The 26413-nt window shown below is 40.0% G+C and overlaps 1 protein-coding gene across 1 annotated transcript in view; it reads right to left on the bottom strand.

Annotated features, from left to right (window-relative positions):
- Nucleotides 1-3011: 3011 nt before the first annotated feature.
- WDR64 (WD repeat domain 64) overlaps nt 3012-26413 on the bottom strand; it is a 142412-nt gene continuing 119010 nt past the window's right edge. The window contains exons 22-28 of the mRNA XM_045981954.1: nt 20606-20664; nt 16580-16689; nt 13546-13734; nt 11323-11428; nt 8377-8457; nt 7443-7556; nt 3012-3541 (exon numbers count right to left, since the gene is read on the bottom strand). Coding sequence (XP_045837910.1) covers nt 3458-3541; nt 7443-7556; nt 8377-8457; nt 11323-11428; nt 13546-13734; nt 16580-16689; nt 20606-20664 — 743 coding nt within the window. The 3' untranslated portion in view covers nt 3012-3457. The remainder of the gene's footprint in view (nt 3542-7442; nt 7557-8376; nt 8458-11322; nt 11429-13545; nt 13735-16579; nt 16690-20605; nt 20665-26413) is intronic.

The following is a 26413-nucleotide window of genomic DNA, read 5'->3' on the forward strand; positions in this document are numbered from 1 at the left end:
AGTTGGAATAGTTGGACGGTGAACTGTAGTCCTCAGTAAAGATCTGTCTACCCTTGTGTCACCCATATTTCTAGGATGTAGTTCTTTGGGGCCTCAACCAAACTGACAGGGCTTTACCCCTCAATGAGGCCTGGATTCCATTCCCTGTCCCCTTGGCCCTCATTACCACTTCAGCATCTCAGCTTCCTACTCTTCCCTTCTGGAATCAGCACATGCTTGCATGTGGGAAAATTGTCTTCAAAAGCTGGGCTCACCTACCCGAGCCTCAGTCTCCCAGGGGCACCTGGCATGTTCATGCTTCTCCACATTATTTGCATTCGGATGCCTTCATTAACATTTCTTTTTATATTTTGTCCATGTTTTCTAGTCAACCTCAGTGGGAGTGTTTGACCCAAATTACCTTGTCTACCATTACCTGAAGCAGAGATCATTACCTATATTTTAGTAAACATTTTAAACGTACCACACCAAACATGGTGTAATGAAATATTCTTAATTTATTAACAAGTGTAACCTTTTCTTAAATGATTAACTTAACCCATCATTGGATAAATGAAAAGAAAGATAAAATTTTTAAATATATGTGTCATAGAAATTACATTGTTATAATTATAGTGTCATTTCAGCAACATACTAAAATGAAATCACTTACAATATGCAGAAATGTTGAAATATATTTTTTAAATCTTAAGTTCAAGAAAATGTATGTGTATTAAAAGAGGTTTGAGAGAATTCCTTAGTCAAAAGGGAAGGGAACGCAAATTTTCCGTTTTGAGGGCCATGTTAAGGGGATTGAGTATGTGGCAGGCTTTCAGAATGGTCTTATTTTAGGAAATCCATGCCTAGGGATACAATGACCTTTTTTTACAATGAGATTACAAGGAGGGAAATGGAATCGTTTTCATAAACTCGGAAGTTTTCTTTCTTGCTTTTAGAATTCTTTAAAAAAATCTTCGGGGCACGGTGGATAAAGTAGGGTCGAAAGGTACAAACCTCCGGTTAGTTGTAAGAGAAGTAAGTCCTGTTAATGTAATGGACAGCATGGCAACTATAGTTAATAACATTGTATTACATATTTGAAGGTTGCTAAGAGAGTAGATCTTACATGTCCCCATCACACAGGGCAGAAAAAAAAGAAATTTTTTAACTATGTAGGTTGACAGGTGTTAACCAGACTTATTGTGGTGACCATTTTGCAGTAAATATTAATATCAGATCATTATGTCATACACCTGAAACTGATATAATGTCATACATATCTCAGGGTTTTTTTTTGTTTGTTTGTTTTTTTTTAGACAGAGAGAGAGGTCACAAGTAGGCAGAGAGGCAGGCAGAGAGAGAGGGAGAAACAGGCTCCCCACTGAACAGAGAGCCCGATGCGGGGCTCGATCCCAGGATCCTGAGATCATGACCTGAGCGGAAGGCAGAGGCTTAAACCACTGAGCCACCCAGGCGCCCCTATACCTCAGTTTTTAAAAAGGGATCTTTTGGTTTGCTTAGGTATTGATAGGTGCTAATTTTCCATAACTATGCTGTTTTTCTAGAGTCTCTTCTTTCACTTGAGTAAACGATTCAAATTATTTTTAACAATTAAAAACCATAATGTTGAATATTTTCTCTTGGAACTTTAGTTTCTTATGTAATTAAAATACATGAAGAAGGGGCGCCTGGGTGACTCAGTCAGTGAAGCATCTGCCTTCAGCTTAGGTCATGATCCCAGGGTCCTAGATCGAGTCCCATAGCAGGCTCCTTGCTCAGTTGGGAGTCTGCTTCTCCCTTCACCCTTCTCCCCCGCTTGTGTTCCCTCTCTGTCTCTCTCTCTCTGTCAAATAAATAAATAAATAAAATCTTTAAAAAATGCATGCAGTAGAAAGTTAAAAGAAAAAGAAAATTAGAAGGAGAAATGATCATGTTCCTACAAGCACCAAAAATTAGCGCCTGCCTAGAAAAAAATACATGTAAATATACATGTAAAATAGTCAAAATACATGTAAATGAAGTTTATGTGAATAAAAAATTTATTTTTCCAAAGTTGTTGTGATTTGAAGAATTATAGAACCCTTTCAGAATGGAAAGGCAGAGTCAAACACTAAGAGACCACTGTTTTTTTGTTTTTTTTTGTTTTTACCAAGCCCTGGTGCTTTGGGTGCATATAACCCTTGACATGAGAATCACTTTCATCATTTGAATCCCAAAGAGGCTTGGGTCAGCAAATCTGCAGGCTTCAATTCTGATACTTTCCTCATGCCTTTGACTTATTTAAAAATTTCATTTATTGGGGCACCTGGTGGCTCAGTCTGTTAAGCATCTTACTTTTTTTTTTTTTTTAAGATTTTATTTATTCATTTGACAGAGAGAGAGATCACAAGTAGGCAGAGAGGCAGGCAGAGAGAGAGGAGGAAGCAGGCTCCCTGCGGAGCAGAGAGCCCGATGCGGGGCTCGATCCCAGGACCCTGAGACCATGACCTGAGCTGAAGGCAGCGGCTTAATCCACTGAGCCACCCAGGCGCCCCGAGCATCTTACTTTTAGTTTCCCTCAGGTCATGATCTCAGGATGGTGGGATGGAGCCCGGCCCCTGGCGTGGAGCTCAGCAGGGAGTCTGCTTGAAGAGTCTCTCCCTCTGCCCCTCCCCCCATTTACTTACTCTCTTTCTCTCAGATGAATCAATTAATTTATCTTTTAAAAAAGTTCATTTTCTGTTGATCAAATTTAGATGCTTCCATACAAATACAAAAATACAAAACAAAAAGGAAAAATACCTGAATACCCATTGGTAAAATGAATCATTTGGCCAAATCACTGAAATCAGTTAATAAAAGAATTAATAAAAGAAAGCTCATATAACAATTCAAATTCTTTTTATCTGGAGTCATTCCTAGAGGATATGTAAATAACTTCTAACTTTATCTAAGAAACTCTGAACATTTTCTTGCACATGACATTTCCCTAAATGAAGAAGACAAAGAGCTAGAGGCTTGCTTGGCACATTTTTCTTTTTAATAATTTTCTTTGCATAATGCATAGCATCTTGCCTCTTAACTGCACATATTTGGATAAGAATTCTAGTGATGAATTAGGGTGAACAAGGGTTGGGGATAGGGGAGGCAAAAAGCTGGTCATTGATAACCGTATAATTTTAGACCTATGAATGCTGTTGATTGTCTTTGTTTCCCTGTGTGTCATTTTACTGATGGTAAACAAGAAACATTGCCTATCTGTTAAGTGGATTTCCATGTAGGAAAGAAGCTGCACACCTGGCTGCTTGCGGCTTGCTTGTTCAGAGCTGAGTTCCTTGAGTAACCTTCTCCATGGATAGGATGGCACGAGGATAGAGCTACGGGTGACTGCGTCTGGTGGGCCCTCACGTTCATCTGAAATAAAGACTGGGGTATCATTCAGATCTTGCCATTCTTTGTGCAGCTCTGGACACAGCAGCCGCTTCCAATTTTCCTCTCTTCACTTGGGGATGTGTGGGAAGAAGGAAGAAGCCAGATTTATTTGTGGGACTAAATGTCTTTTCAGACTTTTCCTCCGTGATACCTGTGAAATAATGGGCATGTTAGTAACTGGCATTCTATGACAAATACAATTTTTCAGGGTCGAGTTGCACCATAATTTTTGTAGGGATTTTAATCTTCTGAGTAAGAAAGCATCATTATTTACTTAACTATCCTGTGTGCCTCCAGGATAAAAACGTGGAGCTCCAGAAGGATGTGAAAGAAGAGCAGCAACTTTAGACGAACTACTTGACTGGGCGGTTACCCATGCTGGGACTCAACTGCCCAGTCTATAAAGGTTTGGTTAAAACAAAGCAAATTAGAGAAGTTTGCTAGGTTGTTGTAAGGCACAGAGATGTTTTATGTTAATATCTTCAGAATCCATTGACTTACAGGAAAATAAAATTAAAATAATGCCGATAATGTTGATCATTCCACAAATGAGACCTGAAAGTGAGTTTTGAATCGGTTATCTTTGGAACACAGACCTATAAAAAGTTAAACTCCTTTAGTCTAAAAATTCAGAAATTTTGTCCATAATATTCAACTAGTATTTATAGCATACATCGATTTGATTTTATGGCCTATTATGGGGAAGAAGAAAAGATGAAAACGGGGAGAGGAAATACAGAGAGTTCAAGGTAAAGAAAAAGAGAGAATGAGCCCCAAGGTCCAAATTCCACCACTTAAAGGTCTCCTTGGCTTGAACACTTACAGGTAACCCGACCGCTCTTTCTCTCTGAGACACAAGGGGGGAAACTCAGCTCCCCACATCAGTCTGCCACCAACCCATGCAATTTCCCAAGTGCACTCATGTCTCTCTCTTCAGTCCTCTGTGCTCATTCTCCCTCACCCCTTCCTGCACCCTCCTCTCCTTCTTTGGTCTCATTCATTCTTCCATTCAGCAGATGTTTTGAGTGTGTGTCTTCTATGTGTCAGTCTGTTCTAAACGCTGGAATTCCAGCCGAGAATAAGTCAAAGTACCTGCCTTGGTGAATCTTACATTCCAGTGGGAAAGAATCATTACAAATAAATGAGCTTTTCTAGAACACAATGACAGGTAGTGACAGGAGAGATGAAGAAAAATGAACCTGGGTGGGGGGACAGAGAGTGGTGGGAAGGGAGAGTCCTTCAGTGTTATTTGTAGACTCTGTCCCGGCTCTGAAGTCCGCCTGGTGTGCTCAGATCCCTGCTCTGTGATTTACTTCTCTGGGGATCTTAAACTACTTATCTTTTACGCTTCAGTGTTCTTGAATATAAAATGGAGAGGTAATCAGAACTGTGTCCACGTTATGAAGATTGATTGAAAAGTACATATTTTGTACTTCTGACGTTTGGTTTTGTACCCGTGACACTAATTTAAAAACAAATGTTAACCATTTTCACCAGCAATATCAGTGTTACAGTTTATATCCCCTTGCACCTGAAATAAAATTGTGAGAGTTTTTCTGTTACTCTTCGAAAAACTAGAATATGCTCTCCTGTATACCACCTTTCATGTAATCATTTTTCTATTATCGGATATTTCCTCAGTTTTGTAAATGGAGCACGTCACAAAGTTCATGTTCTCCCATTCTCTTCCCACGTTTAAACTGAAACGCAACTACAGTTGACCCTTAAGCAACCCCCCACACAGCAGGAAGGCCATGTATCACTTTGGACTCCCCCATGCTTCGCTACCAACCGCCTACTGCTGACTGAAAGTCTTACCAGTAACATACAGTTGATTAGTACTGATGCCATATTCTTACAATAAAGTAAGCTGGAGAAAGGAAAATGTTATTCAGAAAATCATCAGGAAAACCTAAGAACTATACTATATTTCTTGAAAAAAATTGCATATAAGGGGATCCTCGCAGTTTAAACCTGTGTTGTCCAAGGGTCAACTGTATGTATATTTTCCTGTACTATGGTTAATATCTTGCAACTTGTTTAATTCTAAAGTGATTCACAAACCACTTAAAGACATTAACGGTTGGAATCAGCATTTCTATTATTTAAAAATAATGTCAAAGACATTAAGTGACCTGTTTTGGGACTCCTAGCTCAGAGAACTTTCTCTCCTCTATACTGTGAGCTCCTTGATTTATGAGTGGCTTCTTGGTGCCTAGCACAGTATAGGGTACATAGTAGGGATTTCAAGGTATTCTCTACATGTGTGCTTCACAAAATTAGAATTTGAACACTAAACTTTCTGAGGTAAATTTATGCCCAGGTTCCTGGAGGTGATTTTTAGGAAAATAGGCGTTTAATGTATATTTCTAGATTTGGCTTCCCCCACGATTTCCCCACTTAGGCTGGACAGGTTCCTACAATTGCAGACAGTCAACATGGTGGTCCTTTAATCTACGTCAGTTTCCAGAATTTATTGTTATCTTTCGAAGTACACAATTTTCCTGAAAATGACCTAGTTTTTATTTTGGAAGCATTTTAATGGAAAGATTTTAATCCCTGACTGTATTTAACTCTTCATTAAACCAGAAGGAGAATTTTTAATTATGGTTTTGTGGTCCCTTTTCCATAAACAAATGGAGACGCCTACTTCCTTTGCCCTTCGTGTGTGGTTAATGAGTCCCAGAGTTTAAGCATCTATTAAAATGGCAGCTTTATAGAAAATTCCTTTGCTTTTGGGCAAATAATTTATTATATTTCATGCTTTGATAAAACTAATCAGACTGCAATCAATTCCTGATTATCTCAGTGTACATTGTTCATTATGTACGTTAACCATGATTCATTTTTAATTCCATTTTTGTCTTCCCCCTGGTGTTTAAGACATACGTGGCCATCTTCTTTCTGTCACTCGGTTTGTACTTAGAGAATGTAAGGTATACTTAATACCCAATGAGGCAAAACAAATGAGAATGCAAATACAGGCAAAAAAAAAAAAAAAAAAAAAAAAAGAAAGAAAACCCAAAACACTTCTTTGACAATCTGTTAGTTTTGAATTATTTATACGACTGTGTTTCATCCATCACTTAAAACAATTAAAAATAAATTATATTATTTTATAGAAAACAGTTCTTTTGCCAAAAATTCTTAGTAGAGTTGAGGATTAAGAGGAATCATTCATACTCTCATTATGTGCTTGAGGACAGAATGACGGTCAAGTTTTCTATATGATTAAATAAAGCAGCTTTTTATTGTGGAAGCTGTGATTGTTATCTGTTATTTGGTTAGGCATAGGCAGTAAGAACTGATTTCATGGGACAGAGGCTTCCAAAAAGTACCATATATTAGATCTTCTCCTCTTAAGGTTTGATTTATTTTAATGATGGGATGAATGGCCGCAGGTTAGGCTGGGCCCATACCAGCTTCCTAGAACCAGCAGAAGAGTGACAGCACTTGACCTTTCTAGGCTGCACGGTTTAGCAGATAAGCAGGAAATCGAGAGTTACAGTCCATCTCAGCTTACCACTTCATTCTTGTGGGATCCTTAGCAAGTCACTTACCCTCTGGTTAGGCTCCACTTTTTTCCTTTGCAATTATTGTGAAAATGAAGGCAATCACTTGTAAAAATGCTCCGTAAACTCTAAAGCATTGTATGTTAGCTACTCTTCTTAATACATGAAAAAACTTGACTTGGCCAGCGGGTCGGACTCTTAACTGATATCATGGCTCAACCCTGCAGGTACAAGGACATCAAACAGCCCGCAGAGATGTGATGTCACATGGCCTAGCTTTTAAAACTAGGCCATGAGTCCACATCTTAAATTACTTCTGGAGACGTTTCACTTGTCAGGTTCAGAGGTCCTATTCGATTTTTCTCTCCATTCAGCAACTCATGATTTCCATCTCACTAAGCTAAAATGCATGCATCTTGGAATATTCATGACAAGGGTATGAACTGAGATAATTTTAGGCCCAGCATGTCTCTGGAAACAAAGCAATTAATTAACAATCCTGACAGAAAGGGGATGCACTCTGGAATTCTGGGGACTCACTTTATCATGTTGAACAGGACTTCCCTTCTTTTTCCCTGGAATGCTGTTTGCAGATTCCCTTTGTGCTTCTGAACCAATGAGTGGAAGGAATCTCAGGCTGGTGGGGCTTGTTACCTAGAAGCCATAAGTAAAGAGTTAGTAGGACATAATTCAGGCAATTACTTCTATAATGTGAATTCAGGGGTGGAAAATAGGGGGAAAAAGTTCCAACTGCTTTAAAACATGCCCTCCTTCCCAGATGCCCACTAGTCCTTCCGGACAATTTGTCCTTATCATCACCAACAGCTACGTGTTAGCTCCTGTTATAATGAACACGCTCTTGGGAAGGAGAAAGAACATTTTAAAGAAATAATAAATTAAGATTAGGATTAATTAATGAAGATTTCATCTTCGGTTTATTATTCCTGGTCGAATTAGTTCTTTAACTTAACAGATTATCTGGAGTGGAAACTGGAAGGGTGAGTAAGGAGGAAGAAATTCCAGGTAGGGAGATGGCACAGGCGAAGTCCCAGAAGCGGGAAGAGCGACGACGTGTCAGGAAAGGCCTGTAGTGTGGCCTGGCTGCAGTGTGAGGTACATGGGGGAAATGGCAGAAAATGAGGTTAGACAGTAAAGGCAGAGGCCAGATGATGGAAGATTTGCAGGCTGGGCTAAAAGTGTTTGAATTTATGCCATAGGTGATGAAGAAGCAGGATAGAGTCTGAACTAGTTTCCTGTGGTGTTCAACGTGGAATGGCAGAGACAAGGGATCAAGACCACGGACACATAGAACTAGAGACTTCTTTGGGATCTGACCCAGCATGCTCATAGGAGCAGGAGCTGGCTTGGCGATGTGATTTTCTTCAGCCTTGTTTGGTAGCCCAGGGTCACGGACGAGACGTCAGATTCCCCACTGTTTTCTAAACCATCATAGTCTTTGAAACCTCCAACTCACCCTGTATATAGGCAGAGAACCAAAAACAACCCCTGCCTCCCGGTTTTCTGTCAGGAATCCTTCTAAGGCACGTCTTCGAATCTGCAAAACACAGGAGTGACTGTTTAACGCAGAGGGCGCACTCCATCATTAGCAAAATTCCTGGGTTCAAATCCTGACTCTGCTGCTTATTAACTGAGTGATCTTGGGCAAGTTCTTCCTCTATTGACTATTTATTGACTATTTATTTATCCTTTATTGACTGTTTATCAAATGAAACACCATACGTAGCGCAGTATTACTCGTATGTAAGATTTAGTATCGTTGTATTATTATTACTGATAATCGTATGTCAAAAAGAAGGAAATGAATACATTTTATACAATTGAAAAAGAAAATGATTTTTACCAGATTCTGGTAAAAATCAGAGATTCCTAAGAAAAAGGTGTTTTAACTCAACTTTAGCATTAAGGTTTTGCTATTTTACCAACCATTTGAGAAGACAAAGTTGTCCAAAGGAGAAGGAGATCCTTGGGGCACTTGTTTCAAGAGCTTTAAAACTTTGCTCCAGATTTCCCTGAATGTATTTAATGCTTCAGTTAAATTACTTTAGAAGACTGTTTCTTATTTTCAAATTGGAAAAGGATATTAAAAGTATACGCCAATCTTTATATTTTTAGGTTGTGCTATTTCAATCCTGTTCAACAAAATTTTATATCTGTTATGTGCTATGCCTATGTCTTTGGCCATGAAGAACTTAGGACTCAGTGGTCAGCAGTAAAGTAAGTATACAAATATTCTGGTTCACCAGAGAACATGGTAATTTACTGAATATGCTGGAAAACACAAAGCAGGAGAGACGGGGGTTGTTGGGGAATGTGGTATTAACATTTGTTCAGTACCTGGGATGTAACAGGTGTACCTTTTTCTCAATCAATCCTCACAACAACACTTTGAAGGCCTTTCCAATGAAGGAAGAGATACAATAATTTATCTAAGATTAAACCTAAGTCTGTCACACTCCATATCCTGTCCCTCTGGGAGCAGCCCAGTGCCATCTGGACAGAAAGGTGGGGGTTGTGGAAATTGTTTCATTTGGGAAAAAGTAAGGATTTATCAAATATGAAGTTGATGGTGTAAAAGAATAATGATAGAATGAACATCCGTGGACCCACTGCTCTGTTTTACATGTTGAAACAATACCGTCAGCTCTGAGGTTCTCAGTCCTTTTCATCGGCCCTTAAATGGAATGACTGTCTTGGATTTTGTATTTTTAATTGTCTTGCTTTTATTTGTATACTTTTATGATTTTAGCAATATTTTTAGGTTTGCCTCTTTTTGACTTTTATATAAATGAAAATTATGTATGTATGTTCTAAATTAACATATGGTGTATCATTGGTTTCAGGGACACAGGTGTGTGAGTCATCAGTCTTAGACCATTCACAGCGCTCACCATAGCACAGACCCTCCCCACCGTTACAGACATGTTCTTAAGCACACTCCTTCATTCAGGAGCATGTGTCAGACTATTATCCATATAGGAGTGTTATTTGGTCCATTTATGTTCAGGCTCCATAGTATCCTAATCTACAAATGTGTTATAATTTTGTACCGATTACGCCGTTCATGAGCACTTAGGCTGCTTTCGGGTTTTCGCTATTACAGACTACTGCTCTGAGCGTCCTTGAACCCGTCTCCTAAGCCCGTGTTTAAGAGTTTCCTTAGGGGATATCTCTAGTAGGCTATACCTCTTTTTGACTTTGCTGGTTAATGTTAAATTGTTTTCCCAAGTGCTTTGAGCAATTTACACAACTTTCACCACCAGATTAGTGTTCTGATTGTGCCAAATGCACACTGGCCCTTGGTAGACTCAGACTTTCTGATATTTGCCGATCTGCTGGGTGTAAAATGGTACCTCCTAGTGTTATTGATGTGAATTTCCACCTTTTACCAGTGAGGCTAAGCATTTCATCATGTGCTTACTGGAGGCTTTTTTTTTTTTCCTTTTGTGATCTATTCAAGTATTTGACCATTTTTTAAATTGGACTGTCTTTTTTTCTTATTGATTTCTTAGAAGTTCTTTTGTATTCTAGATAAGAATCCTTCATCAGTTACAAATGTAAGATGGACTTGACAGGCAGAGAAAGCCTTGGATGTGGCAAGGACAGCTCAGGGGAACTAAGGGACAGAAGACAGGAATGCTCAGGAAACAACTAGCCTGTTTGTAGAGGGTAGGGCAACAGTAGGTTAATAATGGGAGATATGTTCAGAAAGGTTAAGTTTGGTTTACTGTATGGAAGATCTTGAAGAAATCAGCTCGTGCTATATACTCTCTTTAGGAATATTAGAAATAGAATGAATAGCAGGACCCATTTCTCTCCTAATTCTGCATTGATGTGTGTCAGTCTGTGATAGGCAGAATCATGGCAACCAAAGATGTCCACACCCTATCCGCACCCCGCCCCCCGCCCCCAGCCTGTGACTACATGGCCTTACTTGGCAAAAGGGACTTTGCAGATATGATTAAGGTCAGGAACCTGGAGATGGATTCTCCAGGGGTGCCCAATCTAATCACAGGCATCCTTAAAAGCAGAGAACATTTCCCACTGGGCTGGGGACTTGTGACCCCAGGGAAACTGTCAGGGAGAACCCATAGTTTTGGCTTTGAAGATGAAGGAAAAGGGCCACAAACTAAAGCAATGAGATTCTCCCCTTAGAGCCTCCAGAAAAGGAATAGAGCTCTGGCAACATCTTAATTTTAGCCCAGGCACACCCCGGTCAGACTTTTGACACACAGAACTGTAAGATAATTAGTTCTTGTTGTTTAAACCACCAAGTATGTAGTAATTCCTAAGAGCAGCAATAGAAAGCTAACACACAGGGGAGATCTAAATTCAGGAAAACAAAAGCCAAGAGCTTTCTCTTGTTTGTTTGGGATTTTTTGGTTCTTTTGTTTCGGGCTACCTTGGGAGAAGAAAGAGACTTGAAAAACTTAAAGTCATGATCCACTTCAAAGGCCTTGGGAGGCGTACGTTTGAAAAGCAAAGACATTGAGCTCATTTTTTTCCATCTGCATAGAAAGATACAAAGAAAACTGTTCAGCGCATACCCACATCTTTTATTCTCTGCCTAGTAAACAAATACCCGTTACATCCTTCTTTCTTTGGGTCCCGGGTTCTCTGGCTCCCATGGCCCCGGTCCCGATGATGGTATGACTGCACTTACGTCACTCCCTATTTGCTCACTCGAATACCCTGGGCGTGCCCACGGTGTGCGAAGCATTAAGCTAAGACCTGGGTATAGAAAGATATACAGAACATGGTCTTAATCTTCAAGGAACTCACAGAGTTAGTGAAGGAGATGTATACGACCAAATTAAAATATACAGTTTTGAGTACTAAGATAGATGGTTGTGGTCGAGGCTCAGCAATTACCCAAGGGAGATTGACCAACTTTGCTTGGTGAACTTTATCACATCTTGATGAGTCTTGGCTCTACGACACCACCTCTCACATTTTGGCAAGACTTCTTCTCCAGGGCTCTTGCTGGCTAGCCTTGAGCACGTCAGTGGGGTTTGGCAGTCACTTGGAATCCTTGCTGATTTTTCTCAAACCAGTCCTGTCTTAATCCAAATTCTATGTGGATTGTGACTCTTAGTTTCACTTCCTATTTATTCTACCAGCTGTTGGGCTAGATGATGGCATGGAGTCTCTCCAGCTTTGACCCACTTGGGATTTTCCTAAAAATTTATTTTAGACAATCCCCTCTGATTCTTCCCACTCTGGACTCATCTAGTCAGTTTTCCCAGTGCTGATCTATTCCATGTTACCAGTCCAGGTAGGTCTGGTCCCCTGAGGTTATCCACCAGGCTTTGCTGATGTTGAACTCAAATGAGCACTGATCTCTTCCATTATGACAAAGATCCAATCACTCAAAACCAGAACTGAACATTATAAAATACCTTCCACCAACTCCCTGTTTCCTCCTGGGCGATTGTTCTCTTCCACCAAGCCTTTAAGCAATGCTTGTGTCCCTGAGACACAATCAAGCCCATGAACCAAACTCTTGTTCAAATTTAGAGCTATCTGACTTCCTTACAAGTAATCTATTAGATTGTCACCTCATGTCTCCTATTTTTTTCTCAAGCACTTGCTTGTGGCTTTCTTTTTGGCATCCAGGGGGGTCTATCTTAATGCTCATTAAATATCTCCACTTGGATGTCCCACAAGCATTTAAACTTAAACCTGTCCAAAACAAACTCACTATCCTTTTCTTCAGAACTTTTTCTCTTGTGTCTTCTTCTTTTTTTAAAAAAATATTTTATTTATTTGACAGAGACAGATCAGAAGTAGGCAGAGAGAGGAGGAAGCAGGCTCCCTGCTGAGCAGAGAGCCTGATGCGGGACTCGATCCCAGGACCCTGAGATCATGACCTGAGCAGAAGGCAGAGGCTTTAACCCACTGAGCCACCCAGGCACCCCTTCTCTTGTGTATTCTTTTGTGATTTCTCTAAAGTTTAAAATCCTTGTGTTGGCCCAGACCAAGAGTCCATTGTGATTTGGCCTCTATAAACTTTCCTTGTCCTATTTCCTACCAAGTCTTCTTTGTTGGCTCACTGAACTGCTAAGTCTTGAAAAACTTGATGATGTATCAGAGTGTTTTCATTAATTAGTGCTTTTCCTTAAATAGGATTCAACTAAGCAAAGAATACCAAAGTTGCCTCTTTGGTCCTCTTTGTTTGGTTACATCCCCTTATTCCTCTGTGATTATCTTAAGAATTAAATTTTCTTAGAAGTATCATTATATTGAATTGTAGTTTTTTGTTTCTGTATTTCTCCCCTCCCCTGGACTGTTCATCTTTGAGTTCTCCACGTCTAGCCCAGTGTCACAGCAGCATAAGAGTTTAATTCTTGTCTGTTCATCTAAAAACAACACAGCATGGGGTGCCTGGGTGGCTCAGTGGGTTAAACCTCTGCCTTCGGCTCAGGTCATGATCTCAGGGTCCTGGGATCAAGCCCCGCATCAGGCTCTCTGCTCAGCAGGGAGCCTGCTTCTCCCTCCCCCTCTGCCTGCCTCTCTGCCTTCTTGTGATCTCTCTCTCTCTCTGTCAAATGAATAAATAAAATCTTTTAAAAAATAAAAACAGTACAACACAAAACAAAACAAAAAACAAAAACAATGACCTTACTTTTGCCGGTCAAATACCAGAGGATATTCATATTTTTGCTGCTTCTCTGTGAACTTGTTTTCTTCTTTTATTTCTACCGGATATTCGTTAACATCACATGGCAAAATGAAATCACTTGATTGTGATAGTTCGAACATTCTTCGCTGTCCAAAATACCCACCGTAATGACCACTGAAGGCATGCCAGAGCCTGAGGAGAGGTAAAGGTAGGGAGAAGAAAGTGAATGGAATTATTCTGTTTATTGGATCATTTATATGGATTTTTCACTGATGCATTAGGGATTTGGAGCTTGATTCTAGGACTCTTCCTATTGAATACATGAAACTAATCAGAGCAGATCCATTTTTTTTTAGTTAGAATTCTAATCTACAACAATTTTAGGAACTATCAACTTCAATCTGTACTTATGAAACCCATTCAAGGAACAGATATTTCCTAGAATAACCCTGCTCATTCAAGGTGATCAGAACCCATGCTGGCTGGGTATTAGCTGAATTAGGCCTTTGAGTGGGCTACGTCTCAGTTGTTTACCTGTGTATCCGCATCAGGAGAACTTGTGGGATGGGTTTCATACGGACTCTTTTCCTATTACCAAACCCTCCCAACCTCTGTCCATAACTCCTACTATTATGGAAACACCATACTAATTTCTTAGGACTAAGCTCTTAAATGGCAGAAGAAATGGCTCCCATCTGTATGGATTATTTCTCCACTGGTTTAGTGCATGAGGTCCCTCTAGCAGGCCACGTGCTTTAAAGTACTACAGAATCTCGTTTGCAGGAGTATGTGCTCTAGGTCTCAAAGAAAGACAAAATGCCATGTGGAAGATCTTTATGTCTTGATTTCAACCTCAGAGTAGCAAACAATGGACACAGTCATCATGACCCACGAGGAGGACAAGCTAAATGAGTTAAGAGGTAATTCCACAAAGTCCAAGTGGTTTCCCAGGTCAAGAGGGCAGCCGTTGAGAAGACAGCAGAGGGATCCAGCCAGCACTGCTCACATCGGACAGCATCCTAAGAATGTAGCATAAACACTTGATATCCCCTATGTATTTGAATTCCCCAACACTCTATCAACACTGTGCCCTTGCTAGAGCCTTGATCAAAGTGAAATGGAGCAGCCCTTCCAGCATGGAAGTTAGAGGGTAAGGACTACCTTCAGGACAACTCCAAACTCCCTGTGTTCTTGGCCAGACCTGAAGCAGCCTCTGCTCTCCTTGGCTTGGTGGCATTTGCTCCTGCATGTGGACTTCTAGACGATCAGTCCTGCCTCGCAGCCTGACTTCCTGTGCCTCGGATACACCTTCACCCCTTCTAACCTCTGTCCAAGAGCTAAGCCTTTCCTACAGTTTTTCCTCGTATAAAATCATCAGCTCTTTGACGAGAAAGATTTAGTGTTAAAATTGCCTACCCTGCTAGAAAGCGGCAGCTAGTGTTTGTGAAAGGATGGAGCTTAGTTATAAAGAGAACCGACTCCGAGAGAGCTATTCATAGAGCTCCTTTTTCTGAGCTGCGTATCCAGGGAGATCTTCACTTGAAGGAATCTTGAAAGTGATTTCTCCGTGCCAAGGGTGACTGGTCTGAGCAGGGACTGCTTTTTAACAACGGGTCTGTGTGCACATGTGACATGTGGGGTGTGTGTGTGTGTGTGTGTGTGTGTGTGTGTGTGTGTGTGTGCTTGTGCTTCCGTCCCCAGTTAGCACTTCTGCCGACAGGTAGCTGAAAATAAGCTGGAACACAGACCCAAGGGACAGAGTCGTGAAAACCATCTACAATAATGAAATGCCATGTCCTTAACTTTTCCTATGAATAAAACAACAGATTCCCTTTCTGGCTGAGGAAAAGCTCTATTGGACCCCAGGTTGACCTTACCCCACAGACTCACCTCTAACGCAACATTTCTACAAGTTGACCTTCACTCTTCCGCACTCAAAACATCTTCCTCTTTGAGCGCCCCCTCTCTTCACACATGGTACCCACATTAACTGAGTTGTAGAAGCCAGGAGATATTCTTGACATCTGTCGCTTACCTCCCCTTTCAGTTAAAGTTTCTGTCTCCCACATTTTACCTCCTAGACAGTTCTCGGACCCAGACTATTTCCTTGCAGCACGGTTGGGACTGCCCCAGTCCAGGCCACTGCCGTCAGCACAGACTTCAAACTGTTCTCTCCACTCCTACCTTGCTGCTCTGAAATCCATTCCCTACATGCTATTTTTTTAAAAAAATGTAAATCAGATGATGTCAGTCCTTCACTTACAATCCGTTGGTGGCTGTTTTCTTTCAAGGCGAAATCTGGATCAGCCTCAGGTCCACCCAGGGTCTTTTGTACAACACCAGATACTCCTTCCTTTTGCCTTCACTATGTTTGAGTTCTCCAATACACTTTGAAGTCTCTCTACCTCTCTCGATCATTCCTGACTTTATTCTCCCAAGAGGATAATTCATTACCATGATTTTGAGGCATTTTAATATGCAGCACTTGGTCTCACAAAATGTTGTGACATTTCCTTTCTCTTTGTCTATGAGTGTGTGTGTTCAACATTTTGTGTGTGTAACCTTAGCATTATCCAGGTGATGAGAAACAAGTAGGCTTTGCAAAATCAATCCCATTGTCTGTGAAAACATTAGCTCACTCCCATTTTTCTCAGCACTAAGTTGCACTTTGCTACTATTTTCTTTGTGACCTTTGAACCTGTGTCTCCCGTGGCCTTCCCTGGGCGCGGGTCTATCTCTCTGAGATAATCATCTTGCTTAACTCTTCCAAACGAGTCCACCAAAAAACACCTTTAACTAAGTATTTGTTATACTTCTAGTGTCGATGAGCAGGGCATCTCATCTCCTTGGGCATGGAAAAGAATTCCAAAACAGGGCCATTTTTTCAAAGCCCTTTGTGCGTGCGACTGTTTGTTCATGGATTTATTTATTTTAATTACCCAATCAAGAGTGTATTCACAATATATACTTGAACTTTAGACCCAAATTTTGACTTCTCATGCTCAAAACCCGAAGTTCACAATATGAAGGTCCGTACCTTACTGAGCCATCGATGGAGGCAGTAAGCACCAATTGCTTGTCTTCTATATAGATTACTTGAGTAATTTCTAAAGAATGAGCACGCCAGACAAGCAGCTGCTTCAATTTCTAGAGAGCAACAATAAAACATATCACTTGCAATAAGTATACGTCGATCAAAATCCAATCTTGAGCAAAACCATTAACCACTAATGAGCCAAGCGTATGAAGGAATGTGTGGACGTCTGAACAAGATGTCGTCCCTCTCCCTGTGAGCTCTTCTTGGCTCAGATGCCAAGACTCCATGGTTAGGTGTCGGCTAATCTGCACATATCCCTGGGAGAGGAAAGATCTTATGTCTTTAGCAATTTCTCATTTAAGTGAGGATTAACAGTGCCTTTAGTTGAGGATTACACGATGAGCAGATGAAGGAAAAGCCTTAGGAGGAGGGGTGTTGGGGAGGCCAAGGCAGAGCAGAATCAGGAGGAGGAGGGAACAGAGATGAAAAGTAGGACCAAAGGGGAGGCTGGCAAAACTTTCCAGCCTCAAATTTTGTCCAGAGATAGCCCTGGCTATTTTGTTCTTTGATTGGTATGTTCCTTCAAGCTGTGTGTTATCCTCAAGTGTAAACCCTTAAACAGGCCCGGATTGTGGGAACTAGATTTGCCAATGGGGGAGCTGGCTCTGCGCCAGGGTCCCCTTCCAGCATGTTCCCTTTCTTTCTCTGATGAGCCCAGATCAACACGCCTGCTTCTGGGTCATCTACCTAGAGCATTTGTGTACTAGAATTCTGGCAGCTTGGGAGGTATCCTATGAGTCTCCTACTCATTTAGACTCTAACCAAGGCCAGACACAGTTCCTCCTACATCTCTTGGCTTTCTGACTCAGCTCCCTCAAGTTGTTCTTAGAAAACCAGGGGGAAATCTGCCTTCTCCTATTTCTTTCTGTCTCATAGCTGGTCAAGAACATCTTGGCATCCAAGAGCTCTTTCTCGGCCTTGGGATGGGAATCGTCTCTAAGGAGAGTGTTTCTCTACTACGTGCCATAGCTACAGCAAGAAATGCATTTTATTTCATGATCCAGTAAACAGATAAAATACCTGCGCTTGCCTTCTGAGCGCGTTTCAGTATCATCCACACACAGACACTTAACCTAACTCGGTGCTTTGCACACTGCTATTGTCTAGTCTGTTCTGCTGCATTTCATTCCACTCCATTCCCTTTTTTCAATGAAAATACAGTCACCACCCTTAAACTGACTTTGTGAGCCTAAAGTGGGTTACGACCTGTACTTAGAAAAACATGGCTTCAAAGACTTTTTTCTGTAGACCCGTGTATATCATCATATGAATGGTCTCCCTTTTGGTGGGCAGATTTTGACTATCCTCTCTCTTAGAATATTTATATTACATGGAGCATCTTTTAAATAATTAATAATTGTTAATTATTAATTAGTAACACAGATATATTTATAATTAAATAATTATTAATTATTTATGAATGACTGATAAAGAAAATAATTAACACCTTGTGTATAGACTGACCTATTAGATTTTGGTTGTAGTTGTAATCTATAACTGCAGTTGGCTTCATTCATGGTACATACTGGTCTGTGCAGAGGCGAGGCCTCCTATAACCAGATTCTGTTGTATATTTGTTTTGTTTTGTTTTGTTTTTTTAAAGATTTTATTTATTCATTTGACAGACAGAGATCACAAGTAGGCAGAGAGAGAGGAGGAAGCAGGCTCCCCGCTGAGCAGAGAGCCCAATCCCAGGACACCGAGATCATGACCTGAGGTGAAGGCAGAGGCCTAACCCACCCAGCCACCCAGCCGCCCCTCTGTTGTATATTTGTAAATAGGCAGCCATGTACGAAGTGGAAAAATACATTGTCTACATCCAGAAAACACTGAAATGAGATTGAATATGGAAGAATGTCAAATAAGTGATTCAAGTCTTTGCTTTTAAGTTGGTAAAAATATTTTAAGTCTAATTCAATATTATGTTACAGCTTTGTTTTTAAAAATTTTCCTCTAAATGTAAAGGTCTTCTTTGCCAGTTTATGGAAAGTCCATTTACAAAAGTATAGGCTTTGGGTCATATTTTTATGTCTTAAAATTAATAATGGAATATGATAATCATCGCAATTCAGAGAAAACAGATAACTTTCCACTTATACATGGCCCAAGAATGTTATTTGTTTTCATTCCTCTCACAACATGCCTTGACTGCAGGCCATTTATAGCTGTTGATAAATGAAACTCTGTGCTTCATGAGTTTGAACGTTGGTTTTTTGTTTTGTTTTGTTTTAGATATATTTATGTATTTATTTATTTATTCGACAGACAGAGATCACAAGTAGGCAGAGAGGCAGGCAGAGAGCTCAGCAGAGAGCTCGATGCGGGGCTCTGCTCAGCAGAGAGCTCGATGCGGGGCTCGATCCCAGGATCCTGGCATCACAACCCGAGCTGAAGGCCGAGGCTTTAACCCACTGAGCCACCCAGGCATCCCTGAACATTGTTTTCTATTTAATAGTAGTGAGGGTTATATATAAGGGAAGAATGTTGGATTTGAGGATCAGAAGCCTGGTTCTAGCCCCAGCTTAGTCACTACCCGTCTGTGTGCTCCCAGACAAGCCAGTCTCTGATTTCCCCTGGGCAAAGTGGAGATAATCATACTAAAGCTAAACATCTGAACATTATAAAACTCTGATTTGTTCCTGGAAACAAAAAGAAAATTCTATGGATCAAATGAAATAACGTTTGAAACAGTAACCATTCTGTGACACTCTGCAAGGAATCCAGTCCTCATCTACGTAACCATGTGTCACTGCCTATAATCCAAAAGCAAAAAACTGGCTATTTGCTTGCTTTTTGAATTTGAAATACGAACGTAAAGGGAAATAAGCCTAGGGTAAAACAGTGCTTCGTTGCTGCAACCTTTAATTAGTGTTGAGTCTTTATAACATATGTAACTATATTTGTATATCCACATTTGCACAAAAATGCATATTTAAATGCTTATGTATAAGATTGGTGACATTTACATTGCAGTAACACTAAAAAGAGCATAAAAAATGTTTGAATTACAAGGAGGATTTAGCCTAGATGTGAGGAAGAGTTTCTTTCTTTGAAACTGAGGTATAGTTGACACACAATGTTTGTATGTTAGTTACAAGTGTACAACACACTGATGAGACGATTCTGTACATTACACAATGCTCACCATGGTAAGCATGGCTACCATCTGTCACCCTCAAAAGTCATTACAGCGTTGTTGACTGAATTCCCTATGCTGTACTTTTCATCCCCATGACTTATTTATAATGGTTGGACACTAGATTAGACTTGTAAGGAAAAGTTATAGGATCTCCTTCTGTGAAGATACATAAGCTATATAAACTGACCACAGAGGACTAGACGATGTGTGAACCCTTTTAAGCTCTGGGATTCTGCATAAATTCTCTCAAGTAAGTGAAAACGTGAAGATGACCTAAAGCAGCTGACGGCGGGCTCCCTCACTCATCCATCCTCTCTTTTCACCACTAAACCATTGTTATTTGGCACGTAGCTTGTTTCTTGTTTCTGTTTTAATTTTAAGTATAATTAGCATACAATGTTATATTAGTTTAAGGTGTGCCATTTAATGATTCAACAGTTCTATACATTTCTTGGTGCCCATCAAGATAAGAGTACTCTTAAGATCCAGTAGTATTGAGTGCTTGGGTGGCTCAGTTGGTTGAGTGAGCGCCTTCAGCTCAGGTCATGATCCTGGAGTCCCGGGATCGAGTCCTGCATGGGACTCGCTGCTCACCAAGGAGTCTGTTTCTCCCTCTGACCTTCTCCCTCCCATGCTTGCTCTCTCTCTCTCTCTCTCTCTCTCTCAAATTAACAAACAAAATCTTAAAAAAGAAAGATTCAGTAGTATTATATATGACTCAAGAATAGGGAGTCATGTCTTGTTCAGTCTTTTGTCATATCTAGCACAGAGAAATGGTTAATTAGTATGTACTGGTTCATGAATTAAACTAAGACTAAAGTTCTTACCTTTTCTTCATGAGGTGGATCCAGGAAGGAACTAATACTGCAAAGGATAACATGTCCTTCTGTATAAAATGTAAACATTGGAATCTTTAGTTAGATATCATGTTATCTAAGCAGATACTACCCAGACCACCGAACTAATTTGACTTAGGCGTTTATAACAGTAAAAGGCAGAAAGAGAGTGAAAGACAAAACTAAGAACAAAAAACAAGGGTAACAAATAGAAAACAGTAAGAAATATGATAGATATTAATTCATTATATCAATAATCACTTTAGATGTCAACAGTCTAAGTAAGCCACTTAGACTGAGATTATCAGAATGGATTAAAAGACAATACCCAATTATACGTTGCCTACAGGAAATCCACTTTATACATAAGGACACGTTATAGATTAAAAGTAAAGGGATAGAGAACGGGTTGCCATGTTAATGCTAATCAAAAGAAAGCAAGAACAGCTATGTTTCAAACAGAAGGCTTCAGATAAAGAGAAATTGTCAGGAATGATCGGGTGCATTACGTAATGATAAAGGGGTCAGTTCTCCAAGAAGACCTCAACCCTTTACATGCACATGCCTAACATTACAGGTGAAGTTAGGTGGGGTGAAAACTGACAGAATTGAGAGGAGAAATAGATAACGCCCTTTTATTGCTGGAAGCTTCAGCACCCCTCTATGAGAAATGGACATGAGAAATGGACAGATCCAGCAGGCAGAAAATCAGTAAAGACATAGTTGAACTCAAAAACACCATCAGTGGGCGCCTTGGCAGCTCAGGTCATGATCTCAGGGTCCTGAGATGGAGCTCCACATCAGGCTCTCTGCTCAGCAGGGAGCCTGCTTCCCCCTCTCTCTCTGCCTGCTTGTGATCTCTGTCTGTCAAATAAATAAATAAAATCTTAAAAAAAAAAAACCACTGTCAGTCAACTAGATATAATTAATATCTGTAGACTGCTGCATCCAACATGTATTAATCTCAAGCTCTCATGGAACATTCACCAAGACAGACCACATTCTGGACCATAAATTACACCTTAACAAATTTGAAATAATAGAAATCATACAGTGAATGCCCTCAGTTTACAATAGAATAAATTGGAGATCAATAAGAAAAAGAGAGCTGGAAAATCCCAGAATAAGTAGATATGAAACAACATACTTCTAAATTATAGATCATAGGGAAAAAAACCTCAAGAGAAATCTTTAAATATTTTGAACTAAATAAAAATGAAAATATGACGTCAAAATTTGAGTCAAGCAGCAGAAACAGTACTTACAGGGCAATTTATAGGCACATGTTAGAAAAAAAGAAAGAGCTATAATCCAAGCTTCCATTTTAGGGCTAGGTAACAAAGAGTAAACTAATCCAAAGTAAGCAGGAGAGAAATAATAAAAATCCGAGCAGATATCAACGAAACTGAAAAGAGGAGCCCAATAGAAAAAATCAATGAAACCAAAAGCTGCTTTTTTCCCCCCCAAGATTTTATTTATTTATTTGACGGAGAGAGAGAGAGAGGGACAGCATGTGAGAGAGCAGCAGGGGAGGGACAGGACTCTGGGATCATGATCTGAGCCAAAGGCAGATGCTTAATGACTGAGCCACCCAGGTGCTCCCCAAAAGCCGGGTCCTTAAAAAGATCAATAAAATTGATAAGCTTCCAGCCAGGCTGACTAAGAAAAAAAATCTCAGGGGAATTAAGAGGATAATAAAGGAAACTCAGAATTCTATGCCTACAGACTTAATAACCCAAATGAAATGGAACAATTCCTTGAGAGACACACCTGCCAAAGCTCACACAAGAAGAAATAAATAATCTTAATAGGCCTATATTATTAAATAAATTAAAGTAATTAATAACATTTCCAAGTAGAACCCATTAAGTCAAAATGGATTTAATGGTGAATCCAGCACACATTTAAGGAAGAAATCTTAACAATTTCTACAAATCCTTCCAGAATATAGAATCGAAAGGGAATGCTTCTTAACTTCTTCAATGTGGCCAGCACGCCCTAATACCAACCAGACAAGATGATATAGGAATATTATAAACTAATGGCTCCTACGAACATAATTACAAAACCCCCCAACAAAATATTAGCAGTTGAATTCAAGACGTATTAGCTCAGGTCATGACGCTGGGATCAAGCCCTGAGCTGGGCTTTATACTGGGTGAGCATGCAGCCTGCTTAAGGTTCTCTCTCTCCCTCTGCTCCCCCCGCCACCCCTTCTCATGCTCTCTCTCTCAAAAAAAAACCAAAACAATTATACACAATGGGCAACATTTAAAAATCAACTAATGTAATCCATCATATCAACAGGCTAACGAAGAAAAATCATATGATCACATCAATACAGAAAACGCAATTGATGAAAGTCAACACCAATTCATGATATGAAGTCACAGTTTAGATATAAACCTTACACCTTTCCCACACAAACACACCCGCAAACAAACAAAGCAGCTCAAAATAACTCTAAGGGTAACATGTGTAAGTATAGAACTAGAAGAAAGTCTAAATGACCTTAGCTTTGGCAATGACTTTTTAGATAACAACAGCAAAGTCACTGTCCATGAACGAAAGCATTGACAAGCTGGACTTCTTTAAAACTGACGACTTCCAGGGGCACTTGGGTAGCTCTGTCTGCTAAGTGTTCAACTCTTGATTTTGGCTCAGGTCATGATCCCAGGGTCCTGGGATCAAACCGAGTCAGTCTCCCCACTCAGTGGGGAATCTGCTGGAGATTCTCTCTCTCTGTCTGACCCCCTTTTCTGTGTTCTCTGTCTCTCAAATAAATAGATCTTTAAAAAATTGAAAAGTTCTGCTCTGCAAAAGATGCTATTGAGAGAACAGAAAGACAAGCCACAGACTGGGGGAAAATATTTGTGAAAGGCATATTTGATAAAGGACTCTTGTTCCAAATATACCAAAACTCTTAGAGAAGTCAACAATAAGAAAATAGACAACCTGATTTAAAAAATAAGCCAAAGATCTGCACAGACCTCTCACCAAGAAAAGAGATGGCAAAAAAATATAAGAAAAGGCAATCCACATTGTGTGTCAGTAGAGAAATGCAAGTTAAAACCACAAGGAGATACCATTACGAGGCTTTTAAAAGGGGCCAAATTCAAAACATCGAGGACACCAAATGTTGAGACCGACGTGGAGCAACAGGAATGCTCATTCTTCACTGGTGGGAATGCCAAATGGCATGGCTATTTCAGAAGACAGTTTGGAAGTTTGTCACAAAATTAAACATGCTCTTACTATATGATCCAGCACCGTACTCCTTGGTATATACCCAAAGGCATTGAAAACTGTTTTACACACACACACACACACACACACACACACACACACACACACACACACGTCTATAGCAGCTTTGTATATTATTGCCAAAACGTAGAAGTAACCAAGATGTCCTTCAGCGGGTGAATGGATGAATAAACTGTGTCCATCCAGACAGTGGAATCCTACTCGGCACTAAAAAGAAATGAGACATCAAGCCATGAGGATACACGGAGGAAACTTAAATGGGTTATTTCTAAATGAAAGAAGTCAGAAAAGGCTCTATACTGTGTGATTTCCACTATGATTTTCTGTGAAAAGCAAAACTGTGGAGGCAATAAAAAGATCAATAATTGCCAGAAGTCGGGGAGGAGGGAAGGAAGGACCGGCAGGACACAGGGGATTTTTGCTGAACTGCTCTCTAAGGTGTTAGAATGGTGGAGGCTTGTCACCAGATATTTGTCAAAACCCATAGAATAAAAAAAAAAACAAAAAAACATTGTTAGGTTTTTTTTGTACGTGTCTACTTGTAAATCTTATTAAATTGGGTTCTTGAGCAGCTGTCAAAAAAAAAAAAACAAAAAACCCATAGAATACACACGGCCAAGAGTGAACCCCAGCGTGAGCCATGCATTTTGGATGATACTGACATGTCGTCGTACATGCTGCAGTTGTAACGAACGGACCACTCTCCAGCAGGATATTGAAAGTGGGAGCAGCCAGGGGCTCCTGGGGGGTGCAGTCTGTTGAGCGCCCCACTCTTGCTTTCGGCTCCGGTCTGATCTCAGGGTGCTGCGACTGAGCTCTTCCGTTGAGCCCCACGCTCATCAGGGAGTCTGCTTGAGAAGTTTCCCCCTCTCTTTCTGCCCCTTCACCTTAGCCCTCAGTGTGCACGTTCTCTTTTAAATAAATAAATCTTTTTTTAAAAAGGGGGGAGCTGTTTTAGGGAGGGTGAGGGCAGGATGTGTATGAGAATTCTCTGTAATTTCTACTGAATTTTTCAGTGAACTTGAAGCTAAAATTAAAAAAAAAAAAAGCCCATTTAACAACAAAAAACAACAACTAATAATGTCTGAGGATTCCTGATTTAAAGGAGTGACTAGACAACAAACTACAGAGCTCCGGTAACATCTACAGTAGCACAGAAAAAGGAAGCCTAAGGCCATAACCTACAAGTCTGCTTTAATTATAATATAGCTGAAGCTTGATTGGATCCCAAACCCACCCACTCTAGTTTTCTAGATCACAACAAAAAACACAAACCTCAAGAAGCAGAAGGACTCTGTGATAACGAGGTGTTCCCTATTAGTAACCCTGTCAGAGATGCGGTCTGGGAATTCTGTGGATAATGTCAAATTTTAGTTCTATGTATTTTGCTAGAAAAAACTTATGCTGTAGTAGGTACAGTTAGTGCAAAAACATGCAGGCAAATATTTTTTAAAAGGAATAAATTTGCTTGACCTTAGATTTTTCTTCTGGGTGGCTGTAGACAGAAATGATGATAGAAACCATAGAGATGGGGCGCCTGGGTGGCTCAGTGGGTTAAGCCACTGCCTTCGGCTCAGATCATGATCTCGGGGTCCTGGGATCGAGTCCCGAGTCCGCCTCTCTGCTCAGCAGGGAGCCTGCTTCCCTCTCTCTCTCTCTGCCTGCCTCTCTATCTACTTGTGATCTCTCTCTGTCAAATAAATAAATAAAATCTTTAAAAAAAAAAAAGAAACCATAGAGATGGATAATAAAAGAGTTCGAGAATAAGGATATTGGAGACTAATAGGACAGGTGGTGAGCAATAAAACCAGATAAAATAAAGATAACTTTAAACAAATATTGTAAAGTTACTGAATATAAATATAAAAAAAATTCTCTGTAATTTCCAGAAGACTGAATTAATTGGTGCCACAAACTGGTTTGTTGGGACTTTTGTAAAATAAGTTTTGACATGAGAACAATGTTCTTTAAGGAGAAGATGTAAAATTTAAATATTTTAAAATTAGTTAATTAATTAATTTATTTTCAGCATAACAGTGTTCATTGTTTTGGCATCACACCCAGTGCTCCATGCAATACATGCCCTCCCTATTACCCACCACCTGGTTCCCCAACCTCCCACCCCCGCCCCTTCAAAACCCTCAGGTTGTTTTTCAGAGTCCATAGTCTCTCATGGTTCACCTCCCCTTCCAGTTTCCCTCAACTCCCTTCTCCTCTAACAGCAGTATCTTGCATGCAAATCTCAAGATTACTAAATTGGCAAATGATACGTAAAGGAGTGGGTGTAGAACAAAAAGAAAGGTAAAATGGGCCAAGCTTTTGTTTAACTGAAAAGATGCTGTTTCAGTATAAACTCTAACAAACTGGGTAGGTTTTTTTTGTTTGTTTGGTTGTTTTGTTTTTTTTTTTAAAGAACTTAAACACTAGTAAAATTTAAAAATGTATGCACACACACATAATCTTTCAAAGTTGGGAGAGATGAAAAGAAAGAAAATTCAGTATTTATTTAAAAAAATTAAAGAAAGAAAATAC

The sequence above is a fragment of the Meles meles genome, chromosome 17 (genome assembly GCF_922984935.1).
Source record: "Meles meles chromosome 17, mMelMel3.1 paternal haplotype, whole genome shotgun sequence".
In the NCBI taxonomy this organism is placed as follows: domain Eukaryota; kingdom Metazoa; phylum Chordata; class Mammalia; order Carnivora; family Mustelidae; genus Meles; species Meles meles.